The sequence below is a fragment of the Mus caroli genome, unplaced genomic scaffold (assembly GCF_978045245.1).
Source record: "Mus caroli unplaced genomic scaffold, Mus_caroli_1 scaffold_13, whole genome shotgun sequence".
Classification (NCBI taxonomy): Eukaryota; Metazoa; Chordata; class Mammalia; order Rodentia; family Muridae; genus Mus; species Mus caroli.
Window position 1 is genome coordinate 72,300,149 of NW_028227268.1, and position 17,277 is coordinate 72,317,425.

Sequence of the window (17,277 nt, forward strand, 5' to 3'; positions counted from 1 at the left end):
CCTAACTAGAAACGAGCTACTTGGCTACACCTGCTATGGTCAAGGCTCCTGGCATCCTGGGTTCCATGAGAACCTCCATTGCGGACCCCACCCCACCAATTCCTCATCTCTGCTCCATCTTCTCTCTTCCATTCCCTAGGCCAAGAAGGACTGTCTAAAGTGGACCAGGGGCCCCAGGGCAGTGAGCAGGAGTTGACGTTTCTAGGGTGCTATGGGTTCTGAGTCAGGGAAGGAGCCCTTCCTCTGAACCTAAGTGGGGGAGAAATTAGGACTGGGAGGTTTGCCTTACTCTCTCTGCCAGCTTAGGGTCCCTCAGCAATGTCAAGTCAACTCACTGTGGGTTGTCACACTGGCGGGTCCTGAACTTCACGCCTGTGCCACAGGTGCGTGAGCAGGAGCCAAACGGAGTCCAGGCACCCCAGTTGCCATCTCGTTTGAGGATATCGGGTGTCAGCCAGATGCAGTGGCCTTTGAAGCAGTGCTAAAAGATAGGGACGCAGGCCGGTGAGATGGCTCATTGGGTAAAAGCCTTTGGTGCTTGATAAACTTGAGTTTGATCCCTGAGACCCACAGGGTGGAAGGAGAGGACTGATGTCCTGTGTTGTATTCTGACTTCTGTGGCACATGCCTCACCCCTCCAAATTAAAACAAAAAAACAGAAGTAATTACAAAGAAAAAGTAAGACGGCATTCCCTTGACCCACTCCAGGCATGAGAGTTGCTGGAGAGGCCTACCCCCCTCACTGGGGCAGTCAGTTATGGCTGCCCTGGGCCTGCTCTGAAGGCACAGGGATGCGGAGGCGATATCAAATCTTACTGGCCCAAAAGATCAAAACCCTCAGTTGAGACAGGCCTCACCTTGCCTGTGACAACAAGAGGAGCGGGCTGTGCAGGCCCACCCTTTAGGGCCTTGTCTAGCCTACTCTGAACTTCCTGTGCCCACTGCATATCATGGTCCCAAGATAAATGTCCTCATGTGCATAGATGCAGCAAGAGCAACATGCCAGAGGTCCTGGAGACATATCAGGACCAAGGAAACTTGGGGGGATGGAGGAAGAATTCTAGGAGTACAGGAATGGAGAAAGCACAAGGGCAACATGAGCCAACATGTCTCCAACATGAGCCAACATGTCTCCAACATGAGCCGGCATGTCTCCAACATGAGCCGGCATGTCTCTAACATGAGCCAGCATGTCTTCAACATGAGCCAACATGTCTCCAACACAAGCCTGGGACAGGGAAAACCGCTAAATTCCATCACTTCACTCTTCCCAGTGGAGGACGCTTTCAAAGCCCTAAGGAGTCCATGTCAAGAAGATTTCAGAATTTAGAACAGTAAATTAGTCATTCGGTATACCATAATCCAACAAATGGTTTGTTGTTGATTTAGAATAAGAAAAGTATCGCTTAAAATAAACACAATTAACAGCGTAATTACCACAAATGATCCAAACTAAAAAAAGAAAATTAATTTTTTTTATTTTGTGTGTGTGCGCATGCACATGCACATGTATGTGTGTGTTCCAAATGTGTGTTTGCATGTGTGTGGGTACATGTGTGTATGGGGGTGACGGTGGGTGCATGTGTGTACTCGAATCTGTGTGGGACCTCGAAGTACAAAAGCCAGCAGGATGGCTCATTAAGTAAAAGCACTTGCCACCAAACCTGATAACCTGAGTTTGATCCCTGGCATCCCTGTGGTAGAAGGAGACATGACATGAAGCCTGCAGGGATTGCCCTTCTTGGGAGTCTCCTTTTTGGAGTTTTGATTGCAGTCAAGGGCTCTATTCAGTGCAGTCAGGCTGGGGAAATGGACACATGGCCAGCAGTCACGACTAAGTGATCCTGGCACCTCCTTTGGGGCCATAAGTTACCTCAGCTCTCCCTTTAAAGCTTCCCTCACTTGAACACGGTGGGAAGCAGACATGTTGGCTCCTGTCAGCTGAGGTAGAATTCACAGGCAAGGAGGGACACTGGACTGAATGTTTGTGTCCCCTCAAATTCAAGTGGTAAAGCCTTAATCCCTGTGTGATGGTGTAGGGATGTGGAGATCTTTAAGTCACTGTCCTCATCACAAGGGATAAGAGAAATTCTCTCACTCACATGACACCCATTGATGGCTGTGTAGCTTCAAACTGGGCTGAGCCGGGTAGGGGAAGGAATCCTGGCTTAAGCTCATCTGCATATGCCAGGGCCCTTGAAAAATGATTGGCTAAGGGGTCAGCATATTCTTTCACCTGAACCAATGAGAACCGGGCCTGGACTTCTGGCTGGGCAAACAGAAATCTTTCTACAGATTTGTGGGGAGGGTAGGTGGCTAAGCAGTGGTCGTGACAAGGGACAAACCAGAAGCCCTGGGGCATGTCAAGGCTAAACCTCAGGCTGTACCTGGGAGCCACCAGGCCTCTTGCTGGCTTTATAGCAAACTGACCCAAGGCCACCCGGCATGGGCAGGAAGGGGATGTGAGATGACTGGTCTGCTGGGGTGTGGGAAGATCCAATCTCCCCAGTGTGTGGAGTGATTAGAAAGTAGGGATGAAAGTTGGGGAAGTGTGCCCAGTATGTTGGAAGTCCTGGGTTCTATCCTTAGGACCATGTAAACGTAGCATGGTGGCACACGCCTACAATCCTATCACTAGGCAGGTAGAAACCGGAAGATCGGAGTTCAAGGCCATCCTTAGCTACATAGCAAGACCAGCCTGGGCTACCTGACAGGGTATGTCAAATATGAGGGAAGAAGCAGGAAGGAGAGGGTGGCTGGGGCCTCCTGAGAAGGCCCCTGGATCTCCACCGCTGCAGATACTACAGGGCCTGTCCCTGGTGATTGTGTGCCTTAAGCGTGAAGAGCCCTCACCCCTGACTCACCTTGCCAGGGGCACACATAGTCCCATCCAGCGGGGGACCCTTCTTTGTCTTGCAGAAGTAGGGGTTGTCCGGGTGGCTGCACCAAAGCTGTTTGCAGGGGTCGAAGGTCCGGAACTGGAAGAGAAGATCACACCCTCAGTTTATTAGCCTGCCCTCCCTCCTCGGCTGACCATACAGAATGCCACCCGTTCGCCCTGATCCTACAACCTGAACTGGCCTGTGGACATGCCTGTGTGGGTGGGTGCTGCAAGCTCCATCTGATTCTGGGGCCATGAGGCTCGTGTGCATGCAGTGTGGCTATGACAGGATCTCTGGGTATTGCTGGGTCCCCAAGTCTCCAGCTTTGGAGGCCGCCCACCTGGGGGAGCTTTGACAGGCACCTGAGAGGTAGAATATCCAGTATGCAAATTAAGTGGTCATCCCTATGGCCCTGGGCAGGAGTGGCTGGCTCCTTAAAGGGTCATCACCGCAGGGCCCTGGGGACACTCACCGCAGTGCACATCATGTAACCCAGGCCAAAGTCGAAGCGACACTGCTCGTTCATGGAATAGTGAAGCCCTGGGAGTTGAGGCAATGCCGGCCAGTCGTGGGCGAAGGGATCATCCCGCAGGCAGTCATAGGAACTGTAAGGGGACACGTGGGTGCCACAAGCAATCTTCAGTGGGGGAAGCTGAGGTCCTTTCCGGAGTTACTATGGTGGTCAAGACCTCATAACTCTGGTCTTTATGTGCCTCATCCACCAGTTTAAGATTTCAAGACCTGGCAAGGGCAGCTTCTAGGCATGCTCAGTGTCAGTGCTAGACCCTCCCCGCCCCCCAAGCAGGACACCCTCCTGGCATCAGGCTCTCTCACCCATGCCTTGCATGTCAGGCCAGAGGCTCCATGGTCTGAGAGTTCAAGTTGGATTCAGGCACCCTGGGCAATGTGTCTTCTTAGAACCGAACCCAAGGAAGGAACACCCTCAGGGGCTCAGGGCAGATACTCACTGCAGGTAGCGGCTGAGCTCCTGCTGACTGCAGCGGGACCAGTGGAAGCGATGGAAGGCAGCCTGTACCAGGGGGGCCATGATGCTGCCCAGCCGCACCTCGTCACCGCAGCGGTTGCCTTGCCCGTCGTGCTCCATGCCCAGCCTGTGTGAGGAACAAGGCAGCCTGGCTGAACCCTGACTGCACTTACCTGCCACATCTCCACATCTCAACACCAGGAAGGCATTTCTAACAACCACAGTAACAAACATCTCCGAGCTTTTCTGATCTGACCCACTTTGAGTCTTAAAGCAAAAGCTAATCTGTCAGATATTCACGGGCCAGGCCCCTCACTATGTCTCCAAGGAGGGCCACAATATTCTGAATGAACACTGAGACCAGGGCTGTCTGTAGCTCAGATCATCCAAGTACCCCTTCTTCCTCTGCATACCTCCATCAGCTCTGTAGAACCCAGCAGTGCTTATCTCGCCCTAAGATTCAGACTCTCATATGGTGCCTGGAATATAGACATTTGGGCAGAGTCCTGGCCTTTTGACCCTGGGTTACCCTCCCTCAGAGTTTAGGTGACCCATCTACAAAATGGGGTGAGGCTCCATCCCTGACCTGAGACTTGAATGAGATAATGACACCTTGGTTCTCTGATAGCCCAGAGTACTGGCTCTGCCTCTAGGTGCCTTTTGTCTTTGATTTAATCTCTCAGCAGGAAGCCCACCTCAAGACAAAATGGCAGGACAAGTCTAAGTGGCTTTCCTACATGGCCTTCCCTCTCAGGCACAGGGGAAAGTGATCACTTAGTAGAGCATCTGGTTTTCCCATACAGGGATGGTCAGGCAGGCTACTTACACATGGCCCGTCTCGTGAGCCACCACAAATGCCGAGGAGAAGCCATCTTCATGGTTCAGAGTGCAGCTGCGGACAGGGTGGCACATCCCAGTGACAGGAGCATAGCCTGGGAGGAGACAGAAGGTAGCTCCAGCTGCCGGGCCTAGAGTCCTAGCCCCAGACAACCCCAGAGCAATTCTCCAGAATCCATTTCCCCCGATGGTAGGATGCAGAAGATTCCTGTACTGACCTTAGGCCCTCTGCCCATCACCATGGAGCTTGGTGGCCATGTTGCCTGTGATGGCCCACACTGCAACTGGCATTCATTTCCTAGTGCAGGTCTCTGCCTGGACTTGTCTGTCACCCTGACAGTGTCCTGCCCGCGCTCTTTTCACCCGCCTTGTGGCCTCACTCTGCTTCTCAGCTTCTTGCTGGGTTTTGGCTCCTATCATTTCCACCCTTCTACCCAGTTGGGCTTGGTTGGTTGCTCTTCGCTAAGCAACTTGCGATGTGTGTATCTATGGCTTATTTTCAACCTTCTTCCTAGTTATAAGTGTCGACTTACTGCTATGCTAGCTTTTTACACTGGCTTTTAAAAATTACATTTGTGTGTTGCATGTGCACGTGTGTCACAATGCCTGTGTGGAGCTCAGACGACAACCTGTAGGAGTTTCTTCTCCCCTTCCATCGTGTGGGTCCCAGGGATCGAACTCAGGTCTTCAGGCTTAGTAGCAGGCGTCTTTACCTGCTGGGCCATCTTTCTGGTTCTCTCCACCAGTTCTGGTTATCATTATCTTTACTATGGACTTAAAAGTACATTCTGATTTCTACTGGTAATGTTTCTTCAGCCTATTTTGTGTATCTAATTCTTAATTTCCAGAGTGGCTGGGAGGACTGTTATTTGACCCTGTATATTTTGAAAGATTTCCCTGTGGCCCAGCAGAGTCTGTTCTGATATCTTCACAGGTTTTAGTAAAGAGTGGATAGTCTTTCATGGTTTATTGTAGCATTCCATATACACTACCTGTCATGGTTTTAAAATGTCTGGCCCAGGGAGTGGCACTATTAGAAGGTGTGACTCTGTTAGTTGGAGTAGGTGGGTCACTGTGGGCTATAAGACCCTCATCCTAACTGCCTGGAAGTCAGTCTTACACTAGCAGCCTTCAGATGGAGATGCAGAACTCTCAGCTCTGCCTGCACCATGCCTGCCTAGATGCTGTCATGCTCCCACCTTGATGATGATGGACTGAACCTCTGAACCTATAAGCCAGCCCAACTAAATGTTGTCCTTTATAAGACTTGTCTTGGTAATGGTGTCTGTTCACAGTAGTAGAACCCTAACTAGGATACTACTTAAGGTTAAATTGCTTATTTCAAATCATAATATTACATCTATTTATTTGTGTGTGTGTGTGTGTTTGTGTTTATGTGTGCAGGCATACACATGCTACTGTGAGGTCAGAAGACAGTGCTTTGGAGTCAGTTATTTCCTTCTGTCACAAGGGTCCCGGAAATTGAACTCTTGACCTCTGATTCAGTACCAAGTCCCTTTACCAGTTGAGCCATCTCACTTCATCAGCCCGAAACTATTATGCCTTTGCTCATTTTTTTATCCATCATCAGTTACTAAGAAATGTCCTTTAGCATCTTCAATCATGAGGTTTGGTTATTTTTTTCTCTTTTATATCTGTTGATTTTGTGCAGTTTATCAATTTATTCCAATTTGTTCCTTAGCAGCCAGAGGAAGAAACTTAACCCTGTAGGTCCAGACTCTGGACAAGGTCTCTTCTTCAGACTGTCAGGCTCTGTCTTGTCTATCCTGCCATTCCTGACCTTCCTCGGTTACAACATGGCTACAGCATGGGTTTGGGGGGTTGTGTGGGAGGGAGGGGCGTTGGATGGGGAACTGGGAAAATGATACAGGTTCTAGTTGATTCCTGGAGCCAGGAGGTAGATGCTACCAACCCAGATACTTTCTAGACTAGGTTTCAGCTCTTGGGAGTTCCCTGCAGGCCCCAGTTCTCTTTCCCTGAACCTGTAGGCACAGGACTAACCTTGCATGCCCGAGGGCCCAAAATCCTGCCGTGTGAGAAAGATGGCATGGTCATGGTACTCATCGTGGTCTGTGTCCGGCTTCTGCTGGAGGTAGGCCCATCGGCAGACATTCTCCAGACTCTGAGAGGGGTTTCCAATCTCAATGAGGCTCATGGACTGCAATGGATGGAGAGAGACAGGCAGACAGACAAACAGATTACTATCTGGCAGATTATCCAGGAGCCGAACAGTTTGTTGTGCTGACAGAACCAAGCCATTGGGGATTTGGTCCAGGGGCCTCGAAGCTCCCTGCTAAGTCACTCCCATGACATTTGCCTTCCATTCAACCCTATTCTTCTGAATGGAAGAGAAGGTTCCTCATCACCCTTGCCTGCTACAAACTTGTGGGTGCTACAAACTTGTCTTGTCTCCCCTGGTGGCAAGCCATCCTCCTACGGAGCCCATTCCTTGGTCAGAGGCACGACCCTGTTTGCCCAAGACTGTTGGGCAGAGAGCTGACCCTCACCATGCTACCCAGGCTCTTCTCAGGCATGACAACTTGCTTCCTGTAATGTCTGAAGAGACAGCAAACGAATGCATGTATGTTGAACACAGAGGAATGGTCTAGTAACCAACATAAGTCTAGCCTATGGATAGGGCAAGCTACCACATCTGGCCCGTAGTCTTGCCTTGTTTATGAGGCAAGCAATTCTGAGGTGGTCACTGTCACTTGCATCCAAAAGAATTCTGAGCAACACACTTCTTTTGTGAGAACCATGATCACTCTAGGCAAGGGCAATGGCTGGCAGGTAAAAGATAGCAGTTAGCTGATGGTCATGGCCTCAATCAGCCTGGGAAAAGAGTTCCAGCCAAGTCTTGGAAGAGACTGAAGAGTTCAGCTAGAAATATACAATCAGGCATTGGGACCAGCAATTTGGAGAGGAACAGCACTGGGGGCAGGAGCCAGGTTGATGCAGGGTCAGAACAAATGGGTCAATACTATGCAGACAGAACCCCTCCCCCACCCCCAAGGGGTTCTGTGAAGAGGTTGTGTCCACTGAACACTAACCCATGGCTGGCATTTAAGTTCCAAGGCCCAGACTTTGCAGAGCTGACTTCTTGGATGGGTCTATTGTTAAATGTAAAGTTTACAAAGCTCAGTGGGTACAGTGTCAGACCAGCACAGCAAAAAAAGACCTGGGTTCAATTCCCAAGCACCTCCCAAGCCAATAGTACAAGTAAGCATTGAGCAAAACAGCTTTAACATACAACAAAACTCCATCCCACTCCCCAAATCAATCAACTAAGAACTTCTGAATAAAGGCAGTTCTTCAAGTGGACACCCCCCACACACACCCTGTAGACAGGGGCCAACACTGCAGGTGGACGGAACACTCCACTGCTTTGCAGAGTGGTCCCGGCTGGTTCTCTCCTCCCCCCAAGACGCTGGGCTCCAGTCCTGAGCCTCTCTTGGCAGACAAGGTGATTTCACTGCCACGGCAGGATAATTTATTGAAATATTGATCTGTGTTTTTGTTCCTGCTTTGTTTTCTTCTCTGCCGGTTCCAAGAAAGCAGACTGCTACAGCGTTCCCCAGCCTCAAGGGGTTTGTGCTATGGAAACAGAGCTCAAGGGGTCTAGGTTCTGCTTCCTAGCTTTGGAATCCCAAGAAAGGTCTCTAGAGAGCAGGGAAGAGAGACAGACTTGGGGAACACTGCCCCAGATAGGAGCCGCACTACAGAGGAGGACTACAGGAAGATAGAACTTCAGAAAACAGTATCCATATGCTGTACCTTTGTAAGCCTTGATATGTATGCAGGCACCCCAAGAATTAAAGCATTCGGGTTCTCAAGTGACAAGATGTAGGTGGTGGATATATGGTCATCCCTTAATGTCTGCTGCAGGAGTGATTTTAGTACTCCAATGAAGACATCAGTAAAGGCTCAAGTCTCTTCTATAAAAGGATACAGCATTTGCTGTATCCCCACATCTCTTTCTGTATCCTTTACATAAACTCTAAATGACTTATACCATGTACCGCAGTGTAAGTGTGGAGCACATAGTTGTTATACTGATTGTTTAGGGAATAACAACAAGATAAAAGCCTGCATATGTTCAATACAGATGCCATGCTTCCTCCTGATTATCCTCCATCTGTAGTTGGTGGAATTGGCAGAAGCCAAGCTGTGGGTGTGGAGAACCAACTGTATTTTCTCCCAACCTTTTCAAGGTCTGGCCTATCTCAAGCAGGCACTGAGGACCCAAGGGGAAGTGTTCTTTGTTCTTACTAGGTCTGGAACATTCTAGGGGGTCCCAGAGTGCCCTGTCCAAAGGATGGTCTGTGACAAGGCATCAATATTGTGTATCCAGGGCTAAGGACAGGGCGCATGTGCATTTTAGAAAGAGCAGGATTCTTATGGTGGGGAGCAATCAGGAAGGGGAAGTAAATGTGGCTCACTGCACTGTCAAAGGGGTCAACATCTGGGAGATGTCAGGGCCAGGGGGTGTGCACATGGGCAGAGGATATGTGGGGAGCACCTCACGGCTTAGCAGGGAGAGTGTGCGATCTGGTCACGGTGCTGTGGAGACTCTATCTTGAAGATGGTCTTTTCTGTATAGTTTGTTCACCTGGTGAAATCTCCAGGGAGTGCCTGCTCCCTGATTCCAAGGTACAGGATCCACCACTAAATGTATACATTTGGTCGCCTTCAGGCCAAGAGGCAACCTTGGGGCCCAAGCTAAGCCACCCAAGCTAAGCTAATAGAATCGAGGCTTAAAGGACTGAAAAGCAGCTGATGTGCCTTAGAAGCACAAGGAAGTTTCTGTCTCCTTCCCCATGCCCTTTTCCCTCACCCTCCATACTTTCCACTTGGGACCCACAAGCTGTCTTTCCCCACATGACCTTAAAAGACTCCTCCCAAGGGTCTGGAGATATGGATCAGTGCTCAAGAGTGCATACTGCTCTTGCAGAGAACCTGTAGTCCCAGCTCCAGCTCAGAGGACCTTCAGGCCCCTGTGGACATCCCTACTCTCATGAATATAACCACGCCTACAGACCTCCACACATGCACACAGAATTTAAACACCTTTGAAAGAGCTTTGCTTGAGGCAGAGATATCTAGGACAACTGAACATGTCTAGGCCCTTGGAGAGAGACCCAAGCTGGCTGTGGGCTCCCACAGGGCCATATCTAGATACAATGCTTGTTAGACAGGGTTGAGGCTGTCCCTGTGCTGTTCAATGGGCATACATGATTATCACAAATGGGATGAATTAATGAATGAACAAAAATCAAATATACACATGCTGGAGAGTCACAAGCTGTCTTTCCCCACATGACCTTAAAAGACTCCTCCCAGGGAGGGCCTAGAGGCTGCAGGAACATTCCTAGGAACTCATGGAAAAGTATCACCAGCAGGGACGAGAATCCTTGGCTCTTTGAGAACAAGCCTCTGCATACGTCTCATTTAAAATTCAAAACTGCTTAGGACATAAGCACTGTCGTTATCCTAATTCCCAGATAAGAAACTTCACCTCTTGCCATTAAAGTCGTTGACTCCAAATCCTGAGGTGGAGGTGGAAGTCGTACAAAAGTTAGGAGGAAGTTTGGCTGGAAGTAGGTTTACTTCTAGACAGAAGGGCAGGCTATGGAAATAACCACCAGGTGGCGCTGCTGCTACAAGAATGCAATGCCAAGATCCTGAGGGAGGCCGGCAGGCTAGGGAACACAGCTCCTCCAGGCTGGGCGGCAGATCTGACTTGCAGCCGGGCAATGGTAGCCCTCTAGACACCAGACAGATTCTGGGGTCTCACCCTAAACAAACCAATTAAGGCTTGTGCAGAAAGCTGTATTCCAACCGTTGCTCTCTTGACACTTGACTGTTTACTGTGGAATGCGCTGAATTATTTATGTTCTTCCCTCCTTCGGTCAAGGAGACAGAAAAATGGGATCTGCTGTTTGGAGGCCAGTCTCCATGACTGCCAACAGGAAGGCTCTGCAGGCTGGGCGCCACCACGTGGTGTCTGTGAGCACACACCCAATCCCAGGGCCACGGACAGGGAGCTGGAGGTGTGGGGTACAGGGTGCTCTACTATTCTTGGACACTTTCAGTCCCTCTCTGGGCTCCTCTGACCCAAAGTGTTTGGGTCCAACCTGAGTACCCAGCCTAGGGCTCAGGAACTTTGACCTATGATAGTGTGGGCATGACATCCAGTTTGCAATAGTTATTGTTAACACCCATTTGAGAATCTATAATCCCCTGGGAGATTGGCTTTGAGCGTGCCTGTAAGGGATTGTATTGATTCTGTTAACTGAGGTGAGAAGACACACCCACCATGGTGGCACAATTTGCTGACTGGAAGCCTGGGGAGGACAGAACTGAACAGAGCTAAGGATAGGTTGTTCTTTGCTTTGACTGATAATGTGACATGACCAGCTACCTCAAGCCACTGTGGCTTTTCCCTCCATGATGGACACTAACCCGGAACTATAACCGGATATAAACCCTTCCCTTAAGAAAGCAAGACACACAGTCCATACCCACAAGTCTTTTTCCTTGTCTACTCTGGCAGTGACCATGTGGCCCACTCTAGTGCCAGTGGTTCAGGCTGCAAGGATACCTGGCTTCAGCTGGTACCAAACCCATGCCAGAATGCCCTGGCCCTGGGAGGCCTCAGGCTAGCCCAACAGGCAGGAATTAAGAAAGCATGCACAGGGCTGAGATTCAGGCTGAGTAGAGCTCTCTTCTCAGTTTCAGTATTGCTGACCTCTGGGGCCAGTTAACTGTGTGTGTGTGTGTCCTGAGCATCTCCCAAATTATAACAGTGAAAGTGTCTCTAAACATCAACCTGAGTCCGTGAGTGTGGGCATAAAGTTGTAGAACCATCGGCTGGGAGCATTGGACATAGGGGGAATGGCACAGGGGAGCCAGGGTCAGCTCACCCAAGATCTGTGCTCTCTAGCCTGACAGAATGACAGCAACTGGCTCATCCTCTAGGGACAAAGTGGCTGTCATGTATGACTTTTGGTAGATCACTCACCCCGTGGAGCCACGTTTTCACTGTCATATGGAGATGGTGACAGTGACTATGGGTGTCCCCTTATCATCAGGGGATGCCTGTCAGTCCCATGACAGGATGCCCGAGACAGTGAGCTGAGCAAGGCTCTGAGGACACTATGACGCGTCCTCCCCGGCAACATCACCAAGACGGAGTGATGGAAACATACACTGCTCTGACAGTTATATGACTGTGCTCTTTCCTTGGGGAGAAATACCTCCGGACCACAGCGCCTGGAGCCCCCAAAGGAGGTATGAATAAAGCCATCTGACTCCCAGCGAAGGGAGCCTGAAAGCCAGGTGGAGGTGGGGGTGGGGGTGGGGATGGGGGGCTTCAGACAGTGAAGAGTCAGCAGCCCGTCTGACCTCCATGACTGCAGTCATTGCTGTCAAGCACTGGGGTCCCTTAGACTTCGTCTCGCTGAGAAAACAAGATTCTGTGATGTTAAGTAAGTCATCCAAGGTCCCACAAGTACCACTGGGCTGGCATGAATGCCAGGACCAGGGCCCATCATCTCTGATGCTTCAAAACAAGTTCTGCTCTATCTAGCCTGACTGCCTGCAGCCTCGGGACTCCCCAAGGCTGGTGTCTTCTGTTCCCATCTGTGGCATGCAAGGTGATGTGGGTGGCTCAGAAGTCATGGTACAGGTGCCTTCTAGACCTGCCAGGGGAAAGCAGGCAAGAAGGTATACCCATCGAAGAAAGCCAAGCTACTAGAACAGGATTCAGTGTTGAATAAGAACTCCTGACATGGTCTAAAAATTAGAATTTATATCTTGGAACCTAATTTCTAATACAATAGTATTAAGATGTGGGACCCTAGGAAGTTATCAGGTCAGTAGGACAAAGGTTCCTGAACTAGAGTGGCTCTCAGATAGCTCTGAGGCTTGTCCCATCTGCCACTCATGGGCATGAAGCTACCTGTGAGGACTCCAGATCTCCTGACATTCGGACTTTGGATTTTCTGGCCTTCAGAACTATGAGCAATAAACTGTCATTTACTAAGTATCAGCCTAAGGTATACTCATTAGACCAGATCAAAAGGACAGAGGCGCCCTCCAGTGGTAGCGTCCAGCATTAGCACTGTCTCATCTATTCTAGACCTAAGGGCTCTGGTGAGGAGGTGTGCCTAGGATGACTGGGGACAGGTAATTATGTCTTACCCCTATCAGAATGCCAGGGGGTCTTTCCCAGACTAAAGTATAGACTGAGCTTGGCCCCTAGGGTCTTTGATTCAAGGCTATCTGAAAGAAGGCTCTCTCCCATCCGTCCCAGGATCCTCTCTGCTCTTTCTACAGTGGGACACATAGCAAAACAACAACGGTGCTGGTCCAAGGCTTTAGCCTGCAGACTCCTTTCCTCCCAGCATGTCTCCGCCTTCTACTAATAGACCAGGAACGTCTGACCTTTCACCCAAATGCTGACAAATTTCAACAAGCGGCGCACACCCTGTCTCGAGCTAGCCTTCACAAGATACCTTATGTCCTCGGATTGTCCCCAAATCTCTCATCTCCATTTCCTTTGATTTCCATCATCCAAGGAAATATTTAAAATGAGAACACTCAAGTAGCTTTGGTTCCTTCTCAAAAAAAAAAAAAAAATCAATTGAAAAGCCAGTTGCTATGCAACCCACGAGTGCGGCTGATGCTCGGCTCCCTGGCTGGTGGCATATTGTATAAAATAAGATAATCTCTTTTTTCTGATATATATATATATATATATATATATATTAGAAATGGAGAAAAATGTTGTTTTAGGAAGAGCTTGAGATGACTCGGAGGCCTCCCGTGAGCTAGAGATAAACAGCATACCTCTCATGTAAGGTTGCCAATTTTGCCTCCACTGGAGCCTAATGGGACCTGGAGATGAGGCAGGGGGGGACTAGGGGGTGGGAGCTGATACATTTACAGTGACAACTAGGGATGCATAGTAGGAGCTATGGGTCTGTGCCACTTTTTTGCCAAAGACTAAAGGCTCATAGGCCCTAGAGCGCACCCTGACTGTGGTAAGCACAGCTTAGGACTTCCTGGCTCCAGCCACCTTGGTTTTACAGGGCTTAAACTCTCCCAGAGATGAGGTCGCATTCTTTGTATTAGTCACCAGTCCCGTTGCTGTGACAAACTGCTGACAAAGTCAACTTAAAGGACGAGGGGTCTCTCTTGGTTCTCAGTTCAAGGGCAGGAATGGGAGGTGGTTGGTCACATGACAGACATCCACCACCAGGAAGCTCAGTTGGCTTTCTCCCTGTTCTTCAACCCAGGACCCCAGCCTACATATGGTGCCGTCCACATTCAGGGTGGCTCTTCCAGCCACAGTTAACCAGAGACTTGTTTCTGCAGTGAGTCCAGATCCTATCCCGCTGACAACCAAGCTTTACCATCACAGTCCCAGTAGGAACCCAGAGGTAGCATGCTGAGTACCTTCCCAGAATTCACCTGTCCCATCCCCACAGCCCCATCTAGTCCCTCCCCCCACCCCCAGCTTTGCTTTCCCCATTACTGAGGCTATGTGGGGTGTGGAGGGGGCAGTAGACACTGAGCCTCTCAGCCATCAGATCTCTGCCTGGCCACTGTGCCCAAGGTCTGCCTCACCTCATTGTGTGACTTCATGGTGCTGGCATCTTATCTGTCACTTGACAAAGAATAGCTGTACAGCTCTCATTCCTGTACACCCCAGAATGTACTCAGGAGGCCAGGGCTCCTGAGCTCAGAGTACATCTTGTACAAACATGGCACTATTTGGAGACCCTGACACAGAACCTCGTCTCCGGAGCTATGCAAGGTAGAATCTGTGACCTGTGGCCGTGGGTGCCTTCCACACAAGAGAAGTGCAGAAACAAGGAACTTTCACAAGTAACTGGAGGGAGTGAGCATCTCAGAAAATTTATGGGGTTTAATCATAAAAAAGCAGGGCTCTTTTCTAATAATTCATCTGCAGAAGTTATTGGTGTGCAATCAAATGGGGCTAGAGGCTGGATCCCTGTTTTGCCAGACTCTGTGGATACTGGCAGCTGCCCTGGAGTGGAGCACTCCTGTCCTCTGTCACCTATGGCCCCAGGGGGCACATAGCCTCTCCCCCACCCCATCCCCCTCCGCCAAGATGCTGCCCCTGGACCTGCAGCCAGAGACTGCCCACAGTCAAGCACAATGCTTCTTGTCATTTAGCTCTATGCTGTCCCCCAAGGAGCCTGTTAAAGACTTGTTCACCAGTGGAGGTGCCCTTGGGTGGTAGAATCTTTTGGAGAGGAGCCTTGTGGGAGGAAGTTAGGTCATTGGGGGTCATGCCTTGGAAGAGGGGGTTTGCGACTCATTCTCTTCTCTGTCTTTGCTTTCCAGCCTCTCCCCACCTCTGTTCCAGAGGTGAATACCCTTTGCTTACTCCATACTTCCTCCAGGCTGTCCCACCACTAAAGGCCTCAAAGACACAGGTTGAACAGCCATGAATGAAACCTCTGCAATCACGGGTTTGGACACAGTTCTCCCTCCTTTTAAGTTTCCTGCCTTGGGTATTTCAGTCCAGGGACTAAAAGCTAACACACTTCTGTGGTTTCTTCTATGCTATAGTCTGAGAATGTCCGTTCCCAGCTCTGAGTCCTCTACATGCAGGCCAGAAGCAATCCATCCTCTCTCTAGTCCCTCTGCCCCAGCTCTCCAGACTGCCACACCAGCACAACGTTCTCCCTGTCTGCACTTCTACATCCAGGATGCCAAGATTCCAAAGGTGGATTGGATTCCTGTCCCAGTTCACGAGGGTTTCATCCCAGACACCGGGGCAGCAAGCTATGCTTGCACCATCTTGCCACAGGACACACACCTGTTCTTGAATGTTCCTTTAAAAAACAAGAACAAAAACCCAGAACCATTCCATCAAATATCCAACTATTAACCTGGAAAAACCATCTCTCCTCTCTCAGTCTTTCTAGAAGAAACAGTGTGGTTTGTTGTTGTTGTTGTTTGGTTGGTTTTTGCTTTTTAAAATTTTCCTGTCATGAACAGCATACCCCTTTCTTTCTGTATGTTATATGTCTGTCTTGTACTACCTCAGAAACATATTTGGATTTCTGTGATTCAGGGGATGCTTTTAAAAATTCATGTGTCTTTGTGTAAATTCATTTTGTCAATGTGCACCATGTACATGCAGGATCCCACAGAAGCCAGAAGAGGGAGTCAGCTTTCCTGGAACTGGAGTTCCAATCAGTTGGAGGTGCTGGGAACCAAACCTGGGTCCTCTGCAGGAGCAGTCGGCCCTTTTAATTGCTAAGCCATCGCTCTGGCCTTGGTGCAGAGAACTTTGTTTTCTCAATTAGCCTGACTACAGGTGTTGTTGGGTCACAATGTTTGCTTATGAAATTTCAGTCAAAGCCAGATGGCGTATAAAATAGTGATGCCGTGAGGTGATACCATCTAGTGACACCATGGCATTCTGTCTTAGTTTGAGTGCACTGTGACCTCAACACAGTGACACAATTACTCACTTTCACATTTCTCAGGATCTGTGCCCATTAAGTGATGTGGCTGTGTTTGTCTTTATCACTAAAGTTTTAACTCTGTGGATTTTTACAATGGATTCTCTTGAGTTTTAATCGCAAATGATTAAAATTTTGTCTGCTCTTCTCAAATATTAATTTCTTGTCATTTAAATCTAAGGAAAAAACCTTTAGAATCAGAGTATGAGAAACACTTACGTGTCAACAAACTTATGTGTCTTGATTTTGTGTGTGTGTTTGTGTTTGTGTGTTATACCTGTGGAGGCAGGAAGTCAATACTGGGTATTGTTCTCAATTGCAGCCCCCCTATTTTTGAGTCAGGGTCTCTCCCTGGACCTGGACCTCCTTGGTCTGGCTGTGTTATCTGGTCAGTGATCTCCAGGGCTCCTTCTGTATCTGCTGACCCGGTGCTGGGGTTATAAACACATCCTTCCACCCCCAGATTGTTTTTAAACAAATGCCAGGGATCCACATTCGGGTCCTTGTGTGCATGGAAGGACCCACCTGTTGCTCGTTTTACTGCCACCGCCTCCAAGATGAAAAGTTTCCAAAGCAAGTCGTGTGGAATGTCTGGAGGGCTCCACCGAGAAAGAGGTTTGAAGAACGACGTGTACCCGTGTTCCCACAGAGCTCCACCACACATATTCCACAGTCCCTGGGATGTGATGCCGTGGGGGGTGGGGTGGGGGAAGCACCTGTGTGTGTGTGTGGAGCACCTGCTTTCCTTTGCTCTAGGAGCACCGCCTGCCCAGCTCTTTTTCTGTGAAAACATCTATTACCATTGAGCTGTACCGAACACCTTCAGGGATGCTCGCTTCTTTTCCCACCTTTAAATAAAAGGTTGACTGTCTGGCTATCATCTCTCAGGGTGTTGTTTTAGAAACAAGAGACCCTCCCAGCTTCCCTGCCCCTGTTACCCCTGTTCTGCCCATCTGTCATCATCTTCCCTAGGATCTCTTTCTCAGCCTTCACCTCACATGGCCCACTCTATGGTGCAAACTTCTCACCTTTATCCCTACACTCCAGG

The 17,277-nt window shown here is 49.4% G+C and overlaps 1 protein-coding gene across 1 annotated transcript in view; it reads right to left on the reverse strand.

Annotated features, from left to right (window-relative positions):
- The window catches only part of Adamts2 (ADAM metallopeptidase with thrombospondin type 1 motif 2), a 203,093-nt gene that overhangs the window by 25,322 nt on the left and 160,494 nt on the right, over positions 1-17,277 (reverse strand). Inside the window, exons 6-11 of the mRNA XM_021176447.3 lie at positions 6,727-6,883; positions 4,694-4,799; positions 3,851-3,994; positions 3,355-3,487; positions 2,865-2,978; positions 336-481 (exon numbers count right to left, since the gene is read on the reverse strand). Of these exons, the coding sequence (XP_021032106.1) occupies positions 336-481; positions 2,865-2,978; positions 3,355-3,487; positions 3,851-3,994; positions 4,694-4,799; positions 6,727-6,883 (800 nt within the window). The remainder of the gene's footprint in view (positions 1-335; positions 482-2,864; positions 2,979-3,354; positions 3,488-3,850; positions 3,995-4,693; positions 4,800-6,726; positions 6,884-17,277) is intronic.